Source organism: Cynoglossus semilaevis, chromosome 2, assembly GCF_000523025.1.
Source record: "Cynoglossus semilaevis isolate Cse_v1.0 chromosome 2, Cse_v1.0, whole genome shotgun sequence".
Lineage (NCBI taxonomy): Eukaryota > Metazoa > Chordata > Actinopteri > Pleuronectiformes > Cynoglossidae > Cynoglossus > Cynoglossus semilaevis.
In genome coordinates this window covers 14,943,722-14,956,521 of record NC_024308.1, presented here as the reverse complement: position 1 = coordinate 14,956,521, position 12,800 = coordinate 14,943,722, and the positions used below count along the sequence as shown (strand labels likewise).

General features: G+C 41.2%; 1 protein-coding gene across 15 annotated transcripts in view; it reads right to left on the bottom strand.

Moving 5' to 3' along the window:
- Positions 1-12,800, bottom strand: part of unc13a (unc-13 homolog A (C. elegans)) — a 41,815-nt gene that overhangs the window by 16,514 nt on the left and 12,501 nt on the right. For 8 of the 15 annotated variants that reach the window (XR_003049260.1, XR_003049257.1, XR_003049259.1 and 5 more), the window contains 25 exons: positions 12,499-12,545; positions 12,250-12,328; positions 11,758-11,763; positions 11,350-11,424; positions 11,040-11,259; positions 10,273-10,500; positions 9,969-10,110; positions 9,529-9,698; positions 9,306-9,421; positions 8,537-8,700; positions 8,303-8,456; positions 8,056-8,124; positions 7,700-7,789; positions 7,420-7,554; positions 6,005-6,138; positions 5,609-5,694; positions 5,327-5,453; positions 4,900-4,996; positions 4,358-4,501; positions 4,173-4,250; positions 3,974-4,051; positions 3,778-3,866; positions 3,533-3,679; positions 3,100-3,223; positions 2,008-2,013 (listed from right to left, as the gene is read on the bottom strand). Coding sequence is in view for 11 of the 15 variants with exons in the window: in XM_025054234.1 (XP_024910002.1) it covers positions 2,008-2,013; positions 3,100-3,223; positions 3,533-3,679; positions 3,778-3,866; positions 3,974-4,051; positions 4,173-4,250; positions 4,358-4,501; positions 4,900-4,996; positions 5,327-5,453; positions 5,609-5,694; positions 6,005-6,138; positions 7,420-7,554; positions 7,700-7,789; positions 8,056-8,124; positions 8,303-8,456; positions 8,537-8,700; positions 9,306-9,421; positions 9,529-9,698; positions 9,969-10,110; positions 10,273-10,500; positions 11,040-11,259; positions 11,350-11,424; positions 11,758-11,763; positions 12,250-12,328; positions 12,499-12,545 (2,805 nt within the window). In the remaining 4 variants the exon portion in view is untranslated. The other 7 variants (XM_025054233.1, XM_025054238.1, XM_025054231.1 and 4 more) reach the window with 4 other exon arrangements.

Below are 12,800 nucleotides of genomic sequence, written 5' to 3'. Positions count from 1 at the left end.
GTGCTCGCAATATGCGTGACTATTGCCCAAATACAATAGATTCTGTTTACTTCATTCAGATATTTTATTCAGTTCTTTTAACCGTTCGGAGAGTCAATATGGAAATTGAATCAAATTTTAAAGTGATTGTAAAGCGATGAAATCATCTCTATTGTTTTAAATCAAGCCTAAAAGCATAGTGAAAGGAAACAGTGCAGGACCTAAGGCAGAGCCCCGAGGAACCCCCGACGGTTAGGAATACTGTGATCCCGTTAGACAAATAAAAGCTGAACCTTTTAAGAGCTAAACTTTATCAGTTCAGAATGAATCGTTTCCTGTCATCCACTGTATTAAAGACAGCTGTCACATCTAAAAGCACATAAACACCTGGATGACCAGGTATCACACTTCTAGGGCCAAAGACAGCACAAGGTGCAGTGCACGTCACGGCGGACAAAAAAGATTACCCCGGTTTATGCCCCAACCACGAAGGCTCTGAATACTTAGAGAAGTCACCTCTGAGAGAAGATGCCGGTCCACAGACTTACTGGTTGCGAGGCTGGGGTCAGTGGGTTTACACAGCCTCTCTTCCATAAAATACCAGCAGTATGGACAGTGGAGAGTTTTAAATGGTATTTTTAAAACTATGTTTCTTATGTATTAAAACAAATATTTCTTTCTTACATTTCTGGCGTTTCCAATCGACAGACAGTCAGTGCTATCTAGGCTAAGGCATTCTTGCCGCGCTTACCCCTCTGCGAATATGCTCTGGTTTGACTACTACTGTTCTCAAACTTAATCAAATTACACTGTAATGTTTATATTCAACATGCTTTACCCAGAGGGCTCTAAATTCACAGACCAAGACATTCCACTCATTGCACGTTGCACTCAATTGCATTTGTGGAAACGTCTGCAGAGCAGAGGGTTGCAGCTACATGCTAATCTCAACTATTTTTCCTTCAATTCTGACCCCATGTTGCATTTAAATGATATAACTTACACAACTTACTCAGAAAGGCAATTTTGTGCGTGACGAATTATAGTGACGATAGAACATGCAATCAACCGGGACAGACCGAACAGTAGGTCTGCAGAGACATACAATACAAACAGTGTTTCACAGTAAACTGAAAGAAGATTGCAGTAGATGTTGGAATAGATTAGTTGCAAACCACCGGTTGAGGCCGTGAGTGGTCGGAGACAGAGTTCGGACGAAGGGAAGGTGGAAATATTGATGGGGGCAGAGGGTGTGGGGAGAACGAAAAGCGCAAGAGGAACCATTCCCAAGCCACCAAGAGATAAGAAACACCACCGGAGACCAAGTTTGAAGACACAACATATGAGACAAAACAAGGCAACACCAGCAAGAAAGAAGTATTTCTTCCCGTTTGAGGAAAGTGCTTAGTGGACGACAGAAGGAAGGAGAGGGGCTCTTATTGGTGAAGACTGTCGAGGATACGGGGCCTATAAGGACCAGTCAGGAATCCGCCATGCTTCTGTCTTCTCAAGAGAGACAGAGTAGGGATGAATGACAGGCAGAGCAATTAATAATTATTCCACCGGGTGGCAGCAGATAAATACTGTATAAAAGCTAAACCAAAGAGAGACTAAGATCTGTTGAAGAACATTTTTGTGTCTTTCTTCTATTCCTGTTTGTATGTCAGCATTGTGTGTAAGTACATTGTGAGTACATTTAAACTACAAAATCATTATATCTCATTACATGTACTTTTTGTGACATTTCTGGGGATTTTTCCAATGTAAGATTTTGTACTCTGGCTCAAGAAGAATTTGAAAGGAAAAGAAAAGAGTGTAAAAGACTACAATAGAGTAGAGTAAAGTAAAGTAGGTTAAAGGGCTAGAGTAGAGATACGGGTCAGACGATGTCAGACAGATGATGACCCCATTCAATGTCAGAGTGGATTATGGGGCAAGTTACAGGGGAAGATCGCAGCCACATAGAGAATAAGAACCAATCACCAATTAACGAACAGACGGACACACATGAAGGAGTGCTGTACTTACAATCATCTGTGGTGGCAGAGCAGGATGTGATAGTAATCACAACAACAACAACAAAAACAAAAACAACAACAACCAGAGAAAAGGGTCAGTAAAGCAGCAAAGAGCCCCACATCAGTCACAGACACATGTTTGGGCCTCACAGCTGGAGCGACGAGGTTCCAGTCGACCACTTCCTAAAGCCTTCGCTCTGTGAGCACTTTAAGACAGACAATTATAGAGGTCTTAATCTATTCAAAAAAAGTTCAGATTTGAAGAAAGGTTAGTGTGCGGCCGAGCCGTGAAAACAAAGCACCGGCCGAAACTACGCACAGTTATCGGGGATCGGTAATGGAAATATCAGGGGTGATATGAGGCTCTTTTAGTAATAGCAAAACGTAAAAATAACACACATATCTAAAAGAAAAGATAACAACAGGCTGCTTTCCAAAATGTATGACTCATTTTTGGAAGTGGGCCAGATAGAGTTTGGTTCTGCCACTTGGCTCTGAGTTTATGTCAGAATTTCTCCAAATCATTGTTGACTGACATGCTGGAGAGCAGCCATGGGCTGGTGTAAAATGATATGGTGCACTCCTTTTTTTAGTTTTTTTTTTTTAGTTTTTTTTTTACTCCATGAATTTACACAAGTCTTTGACTAACTGACTGAATGAATAAACTGAGGTTGATGTGATGAACAAGCATTTTTTATTTCCCTCCTTGCAGAAAATACAAAATGTCTGACTCAATTTATCTCCTCATCCTTATTTTCCATCTCTTCTCCTTCCTCCTCCTCCTCCTCATTCTTTTGATGCCGCTTGGCAGGTGTGGGCTTGTTTAGTGAACGCGTCGGTGCGCGTACGCCACACGGCTAGTAAATGAGTCACCGTTAATGCACGAGACATCTATATAATGTACCTGTTTGCCTGCGGGGACATAAAGAAGCTCATTTGCATTACTCGGTGGGCTTATGTGATATAAACAAGTGTTATGTGAGTGAATCTGTGTTTGTGTTTGCAGGTGCGAATCGACCAAATGAGGCTGTATCGGTGCATTTCCTAAAAACTAAGCGGTTCCAGTGTCTGGACGTGCAGCTGGGCTGCCGTGTATTCTCACCGTTTGGTCTGTGAGCGGTGGCAGCACGATCGTCTTTTCCATGGTGTTCATCACTAGCTTCCACAGCTCCTTCAACACGCGTTTCAGAACAGTCTTCTCACAGATCTTAGCAAACAGCGTCAGGCTGACAGAGAAGGAGGAGAAAAAAAAAGGAAGGAATCATTCCAAAGAAAAGTGAGCAGGTGAAAATGAGATACAAATATGATCACAAAACCAGAGAAAGTGTTCTAGAAATCCCTTTGAGAAGGACCTCTAGAAAATGAGGGAATCTTACAGCTGTTACATTCAAGTGTTACTTCGGCAAAAACGTCTGAAAAAACCTTACCGTTGGCGTACCCTGCCCCCGCTACCTCCCACAACCTCGCGGCCCACCCGTTTGTCTGACAGAGTATAAAAACATCTCTTCATTTCATAGGTTGATCCATTGACTCACTTGCTGTCCAAGAACTCCATAATTGGCTGCAAGACGTTGTCGGCGTCCTGTGCCACGCTGCTGGCATTTCCCACATTTGTGGTTCCTTTAACCTGAGCCAAGATGTCTCCCATCTGCTTCACATTCTCCTCAATGTGAGGCTGGAAACTAAGAGAAGAAATCAACCGCATGAATATTTAATGAGTCCCTAAGTCTTTTCTGCTAATCGTGAATTAGCGCGGACGTAGCCGTGGGAGCTACTCTACCTGACGGAGAAGACCCTGCTGAGATCATCCATTACATTGTTGAGTTTAACCTGCAGATCCTTCAGGATGTCACTGGCCTCCACACACAACTGAAGGACAGGGAAACACGAACAAGACTCAGGGTATAGGGAGAAAGAAAGGGACCTGGATGAACCTTAACGACGACAAAGAACCGAGGTCACACATAATAACTCACGTCTTTTCCACCCATGGCTTCAAACATTTTCTCAAGCTGAACTCTCAGCTGTTGGATGTTGTTGATCAGGATGCAGGGCTGAAGACAACAGGGCACCGTCGGTCGGACACGCCGGCAAACATTTCTTTCTTTGTGTACGTTATTGATATTCCAAATATGTTATTTCAATAAAGTGTTCATCACTTCCTTGGATACTCACCACTTTCTCCATAGAGACGTAGTTGGCGAATAACCTGGAGATGATATCGGCGTAGGACAAGAGCACATTGCTGATGGTCTGTGGAACAGGATAATCAAGAGATTAAAATCACAAGCGATATTGAGTTACTTTTCCTGATTTTAGAACCCCTTCGTTGACAATTAACAGGATAATCATGACTCCACCTTAGCAAAGCGCTTCATGTAGTGTCCCACAATTTGTGGATCCGGACACTCCAGCTTGCGGATGATCTCAAAGCTCTGGTTGAGCTGAGAGAACACATCCACCACCGAGCAGGAGAACAGAGCGTGTTCAGATGTGACTTGGAACTGAGAGACAGAAAAAAAAATATTCAAGAAGATTACAAATGTAGAAGCCTTTCTGTGACAGGTGTGAGCTTCTGTCTGCCTCCTTATAATTGGCTGCTGTCTTTTGCCTGGTCCATAAGTGGACGAAGGTGAACGTCTAGCTGTTCCTTCGGGGAGTCTGGGCTGGGTAATGAGCTGAAGGCAGCGTTCCTGCAGTCACAACTCTAAAATAAGGCCACGATTCACAATGTCCTACTGTCACAGGTACAGGCACGTTTTAACCTGACTTTTTTAAGTTTCAAAGAATTTCTTTACAAAACAGCGTTTTGGGGAGGTGAGGGGCGTTGGATCTGTGCAATGGAGCAGAGCAACGGCAGTGACTCCGCAGTTTTAGAGATGTAACGGAAGATTTTTCTTACCCCGTCTTTTTTGTCTCTTTCCAAAGCACCGTGCAGAAAGTCTCGAGACACTTCTTCATTTTCATCCAGCCATTGAATGACGAATGGCTCAAACCACCTAAGAACATGACCAGTAGAGCAGGACAGAACGTCACAGATGAGGAAAAAAAATAGAACATTTTCATGACGGTGATAATGCCATTCAGTAAGGTCATGGAGTGGAGACTCTCGTAGTTCTAACATGTTGTCAGAGGCGTACACCTTAAAGCACAAGTCTGAGAGCAGGGCATTTTATAATTTTAATAAATACAGTCATTGGCCACAGCACAAAAATGACTCACAGACCTAACGCTGTAATCTAATCACTTTCATTACAGCTTTATACCACAGGTGTGCTTTGGTATTTTTTGACATTGGTGTGCACAGTGATGGTCGAGCTGCTACTCACGCTGGATATTCAGGCACTCTGCTCTTAAAGAACGGTAAGTCCTTGCAATACTCATTGTACAGCCACTTGACCTTGAAGTGCAGGTTCATGTAATCGGCACTCTTGCACAAGCGGTTTTTTTCATGCTCTGTAAAAAAAAAAAGAACCGAGCCTTCGGTTAAAATGTCACGTTACTGATGATATTTTCTGGGTATTTTGTTTTCGTGCTGTTTACTTTATTAACCATAACCTAGCTGTGGTTATAGTCTGATAGCTCATTTAAAGCAATGACCATGCACTTACCCTCCATTGCATATTTCATATCCTGAGCAAACAGATTCCACATCACCTCTGCGCTTATTTTACCCACGTTCAGCTCCTGTGGAAATCTACATTAAAAACCAAAGGGAAAAAACAGTGTTAAATAAAAACTAGAAGCCATTTCCAAAAATATAAAGGTACACTTACTGTCAGATAGCCAGGAAACCTATTAAACCAGAACCAATTAAAACACAAGGCTTCCATCACAACGGAGCATTAATCATTGATTTGGATTTTGTTTATAGCTTTGTTTATAGCTAGGATGCTGTCTGTTTTCTTCTACCATCTCACATTTTGTGATTTTGCTTTCAAGAAAGAGAAACGTAGCTAGTATTAAATATGCATTCATAAACTGGTCGTAGTAAAATGAAAGCGTACTGGTTAAGACAGGGAGTGTAGGAGTTCTTGTCCTCTTCAATGATGGAGACAATAAGAGTGATCAGTTTGGACCAGAAGTCCAGATTCTTGATGCTTGGCCCTTGCTCCTCTGGAGGCACCGCACCCTGTTTTGCCTGAAACAAGAACAAAAAAAATTCCAATTATGATTTAGAGCCTTTATAAGAAACCAAACATCTCCCTGCACAATTCAAAAACATTTTTAAACTACTTTATCTGACAAAAATCTTATCTTATCTTTATTTAAGCATCTTATAAATCTGCAATTACTGTTGCCTGTAAGTGTTATAAATATCCAAAATTACATTTGTTTAGCTGTCATGCACAAATAACTGATAAGTAATATTAGAAAGTAAAAACAAATAAAAATGATGGGATTGGCAAATGAAGAATTATTTCTAAGACAGTAAAACAACACCTCCTGTGAAAACTCTCACTTTCTTTGGCAGATATGCTTTTAAAAATTTAATTCTCAAGGGAGTCTGGAAACAGCTGGTGCACCACTTTATAATTTAAAACAGGTTCCAAAAATCTGGTGCAGGATGATGGATGGGTGGAGATGAACATTCACACAGGAAACAAGTCTTGTTCCACAGTATTACGCTCAATGCAGCAATCCACTAATATTTACAATTATCTAATAGAAAGAAGAAGCAGAAGAATCAGCAGTATTGCTCACTTTGCCTGTACAAACACATAAACACTTAACAAAATGTATCCATTACATTTAACCAATCCCTCAGGATCACTGGGAGTCCAGACCGGTGTCTCGCAACCTTTTTTGAGCCACGGCATATACAGTATATCGTCAGGAAAAACACACAATGCCAAACAAAAACCTCACAAAAGTATATGTAATGAAATATAATAATCTTCTAGTTATCTCGGCCTGGTGTACTGGCAGGAATTGAAGAAAGACACAAAGATCTTCTTCAACAGCTCTGATTATCTGTTTTTATTTTCATAGTCGACTGCTGCCACCTAGCAGAGGAGTATTTAATTGTTCTGCCTTTCATGTTTTGATGAGCAAAGACATATTATTTGCAATAAATAAATAATAGTTTTCAGCCCAATTAAGTGGAACTGGATATTTTAGGCACACCTAACTATCTCTCACGGCACAGGGGTCTAGACATTGGCATTTAACCTAGATTCAAGGGACAAACATGGGCACCGCTGTCACAATGAAAGCTTTCTTAGTGAACTTAGTGGAAATTCACCATTATCAGCCAAATAATCATTTTACACTGATGAGTGAATGGTCAATTCTGAGGTTTCAGAGTTCCAGAAAACTGACAAACGACTGATCGAGTGGAGCCCAGAATGTTCTCTAATACTCATACAAACTACTAAATGAGTGTGTTGGCTCTTAAATAGGTCATGAAAAATATTCTTACCGGGTCTGTCTGATATTCCCGGCTGTATAATTCATGGCAGTTATTAAAGATGTACTCGTAGGTGGAGTTGAGACAGGCTTTGACACAGTCCTTCACCACCTGACTGGCTCTAGGTGGAGACTGGAGTTCTTGGACCTTAACATACAAACGGGAACAAAAGAGAGACACAAGTAAATATGTATAATAATATGGAATAATAAAAATATTTTTCACATTGAGTTTGTAATAAAAATATGAACAATACAGCTGCAAACACAGGAGGAGGAGGACGGTTATGTACCTTCATCCTAAAGAAGGTGATACTGGTCAGGAGGTCCACTGTGGATTTCAGATCCTGTAGCCTCTCAGAACTACTGGCTGGAAAGTTGTTCTGCAAATTTGAAAAAATAAAACCAAAACAAAAAAAAAAAACCCTGAGCCATAACACATGATAGCACTTGGTTTTTCTTTGTTTTTTTTATGTGATGCATCTAACACAGCCACACAATTTCCACACGCTACTGTGTGGGTGTCTTGAATGTGTCAGTGTATTTTCTAGAGTTCTAATTAACACATCCGCAGGCATTTTTTTTCCAACTTTTTGTTTCTTGTTACAAGAACTTATGACACCACCATACAAAGGGAGACACTGCTTACCCGGTACATGGACAGGTCGATGCGCAGAGAGTTGTGCAGCTGATCTAAAAGTTTGACGAATCTCTCTTTCTGTTGACATCAAGACGTACATATAAAAACCGGCTTAAATACGTCTTTTATTCGAGGTAATTAGTTAACTTGGAAACACACGATGCAGTACATGAAAACAGATTTTATTATTATTTCAGTGTTACGGCAAATCAGTGACACCTGTTACGTGAACAGTTTCCACTCTGCAAAGACTCACCCCAAAGTTAGATGCAGCAAATCGATCAGAGGCAGAAACGTTGTTGGTAGCCTGGGTGGTGTGGGCATAGTAGGCATTAATGTTGGCCAGCAGGGTGCTCATTACTGCAGGTACACCCGGGCACATGTACTTAGACGACAGACAGGCAAAGTGGCTGAAAATGAGAGAAAGACACTCACCTGAGGATCGACGCCGAAAAACTAGTGACGGTTTTTTTAAAGCGCTTTTACATACGTCATGGCCTGGTAGATGGACTCCACTCCGTAGCGCATGGCAAACTCATCAACAATCTCCTGTGGAGTCTCCTCAAAGTAAACTTTCCATGCGTCATCCCCTTTAGCATCGGGAATTTTAACTACGCCATTGTTCTGGATGTCCGTCACATAGTGAAAGAGGTTCTGCACCAAGGAAACATCACTGAGTTACGGGTAAAGCTCAAAAGGATGTATGTAAGAGAAGAGAAATTTGAGTTAACATACGAATGTATTTCATTTTACACAAAAATGTTTTCATTAACCACCTTGTCTTTGTAAACAGAAAGAGAAATTGTGTGTCTCCGCATTAAAATGCTGTTTAAACGCCGCCCTGGCGTGAACCTTAATGCTTCTGTAAAGGCTCTGTGGTTAACGGCCACTTATGTGATGCCATAAAAGTGGTCATTCGCTGGTTAAGATTCAACTAATGTACTTCTGAGTAATGGGCTGAGTACTGATTCCAGCAAACGCAGAGATTAAGCTGCCTCAACTGGCCGGGACCTCCGCAGGAAGCAGCGCAGATGTCAAAACAAGTAGATTTTGCTGTGGTAAAAGATCTTTACTATAGAACAGCGGTGCCCAACCTTTTTGTACCAAGGACCGGTATGTGTTGTTTTATTTTGGGAACTCAGGTGTACGTCAGACTCTTGTGATGTCCCAGATTACGATGTCACCGCTGTGTTAGTGTAGCCGAGTGACGTAGGTACAGTATGCAGAAAATGCATATATGACACTCCCGATGCCCTTACCTCATGTAAACAAGTGTACTGAACATGATACGGGGCAACGGTCTCTTCTCCTTTGATCTCTACATTTATGTGCATGCGTATAGCCCCGGATACAGCTGATTTGTCTGTGCGTTTGTCTGTGAGAGGAGAAGAAACAAAGAAAATACCAAAGTTAAAACGTATTTATCTTCCAGGCATGAAGAGACAGAAGAAAGGAACAGCAGGAAGACGCAGTTCCACTGACCCAGATTGTACCAGACGTCCATCTCTCCACTCAGGGTACGGACCTCAATGATGGTCTGACCGAGGAAGTCGTCAGACTCTCTCTTGAATTTCTGCTTTACCCGGGACTTAATGTCATCGTCCTCATCCCAGACCCGCACCTTGATGCGATCGGAGGAGTTGTGGCACTCACTGCATCAACAGAGTAGGGAAATGAGCCACAGTTGAAGTTAAAGATAGCAAAACAAGATAACGGTATAAATCTACAGAAAGATCATGTAATCTGACACGTTTTTTACATTTCATATATTTTACTGTTTTTCGTTGCAGGAATTAATTAATACTGGTAATTAATATCCCCGTGTTACAATAACAATAAAGACCATAATACTAATAATTGATCAATACAATTTATTTACTAAAAAACCTTATTAAAACCCACTCCATCATAGGATTACTCACAAATTAAATGTCTCCTCCCAGACTGGGTTGAGGTTTCCGTAGATGGTCTTTGTTCTCTTTTTGGTCTTTCCCACCTGGACAGTGACGTATGGGTCACTCGAGCCTGTTTTGTCCTTGGCTTGCAGACCCTGGGCACACAAGACTGCACAGAGAGACGGCGGCGGAGGTTCAACTTATCATTTTGTGAGTGAGTAAATACATCACGTGGCCTGTGTGACATATACTGACAGGTTCAGACATTTTTATGATTATTATTTCTGGCCGGCTCTCGCCACGACCATCGGTGTGTAACCCAAGGTCTCACCTGTGATGCTGATCTTCGCCGACCATTTGGAAGTGCCATCGAGCACGCTCTGTTTGATCTGCTTCATGTGGGTGACGTGGGTCGACTTTGGGACGGCAAACACTTCTTGGATCAGTTCAAATATTTCTGGTTTGTTCCTCTCACGTATCTTCATGCGGTCCTTAAGCACCATGATAATGTTCTGGGTTCGGTCCTCCGCTCCATGTTTAGAACTCTTCTCGGCTGCCCCTGCGTATGTTGACAAAGCGATCAGTCGTGTAAAGGTGAAAGCAAATATTTTTTAATGAGACGTCATAAAAGACTTAGAAGGTGAGTGTAAATTGAGTGTAAAAATGTTTTTATCAAGAACGTATAATATTTATTTAAATTTCAGAGTAGACCAGTTGGCATGGAGTTGGACATTTTAAATGATATGCAGAGTGCAGTGACAAAGCTGCCTGTCTGCAAGGTTTTTGAGGCAGAAAGAAACAGGAAAAACAGTTGCCTTTTTGGACGCAATCCAAATGGTTCAGTTCAGAAAAAGACATTAAAAAATTAACTGGAGGGTGAAAGGCTTGTGTGGGTTTTTAGGCGCAGCTAAATACCTCACAATACTGCACATTGTATAGTGATAGAAACATGCTCTTAAAATTAATATTATTCTTAATATTATCTTAAATTCTAATATAAAATAAATGTTAAATATACTTAAATGAACTGATTATTTATTTACTCATCATGCTAATTGTTATTAAATGAAAATGTTTCAATAAACGCAATAAACTTACTTTGCAAACAGTCTGCGTTGAGTAAGTCTTGACATTTTTCATGGCATTTGACGCCACACTCCGTGCAGCGCATGCCCTGCCTGGCGATGCCCCACAGGAGTCCCTCACACTCGTAGCAGTAGGTGGGGGTGGTGGCCGTCCACACCTCAAAGTTATGTGGAGTGGTGCAGGAGATGGGATAGATGAGTGCCTGCAGGGTCTTCTTATAGACATGACTCTTCTGCGAGGTCACCGATAAGAAAGAAGCAAGGTCAGAAGAGCTGGTGTTCAAACCTTTGATCTGGTTTAACAGTGTAACAGGAGCACTGACCAGTTCTTCATTATGGAGGGTGCTGGATGTCAGGGCTGAGGTGATGCCAGCTTTCCTGGAGTTCTGGACCAAAGACTGGACGACGGGAGAAACAAAATGATTTTCAGTCTATTGTTTTGTTTTTTAAAATTGTACTAATAGGTAAAAGTCGAGTCTATCGAGGTGTCGTATCTTTGAAATGACAATGAACCGGAATGAGAAATAGACTCAGTGACAGGTCTGAATAAGGGCTAAAGCACAAGGAGTCGACACAAAAAAATAAATATAAGTGATAACAGAAAAACAAGCCGACATCTTTGATCAGTGACGGATACGCCAGTGTAGAAAACCAGATGTCAGTATTGAAAGTGAATATACGATATACGATTATTAAAAAAAATAGTAAAAAAAGGAAATAGTTTTACTTACCATTGCCTGTGGCAGAGGGTGACGGTGGGAGGAAAAGGGAATTTAAAATTAAAAAAGAATCAAAGGGAGTACAATTTCTAGACAGAATTTTAAAAATGTACAGTTGAGTCTGTACACAATAACTTTTATTGTGAGTTCTGTTTTCTTTAAGTGAATACTGTCAATTTATCTGAAAGGAGAAAAGCCACACGCTGTAAATTTGAGTAAAGTACGAATGACACAAATACCGAAGATCGTACTTCTCAGCTGATACCAGATATCTCCAACCAGCATGAGATATTTAATAATGTATTTCATGTAGTTAAACTTAGAAATAATAGAAAATATGTTCATTTCCAAAACTATTTTCAGGCCTAGGATCCCCAACCTGATGGAAAAAGGAGTTGGACCAGAGAAATGAAAGTACAAACTGATGAAGGCAGTGAAAGATGGTTTGGAAAAATGTGAGACACGTTGTCATGTAAACCTAAAACAATTAGCAGAGAAACTCACCAGGTCGCTGACCAGAGGCATAGCCTTCCTCTTCCTCAGGTCGGGCATGCTGTCAATGCTATAGAGTGCACCGCCCATTCTGCCGACCAGACAAGGGCACACACACAGATTTAGAGTCATTACCGAAACTATAGAAATGAACTGGAATATGGAACAAGTCAGATATTATGGACACAGACTTCACATTTGATAAGAAAGTTGTAAAAAATTTAAAATATCTGTAGGAGCGACGGCATCACAGCTTCTTACCCCGCCGATAAAAGAAGAGAGGCAATGCCGACACTTTCTCCTCGGGCCTGTGGACACAGAGAGAAATGAGGGAAGAAAAACAAACAGGCCAGGACTTCAACTACTCTATGTGGAGGTTCATTATTATTATATTTAACAAGAACAATAAAACACTACGAACAATGTTACAAAAACAGGCCGTGGGGACGGACCGTACATCTGAATTATGTCCTCCTTGTTATTCTGTAAATACCGACATGAGCGATGACTTTGTTGTGTTTCAGAGTAGAAGTAGATTACAGCCAGATGGCTATCCATGTAAT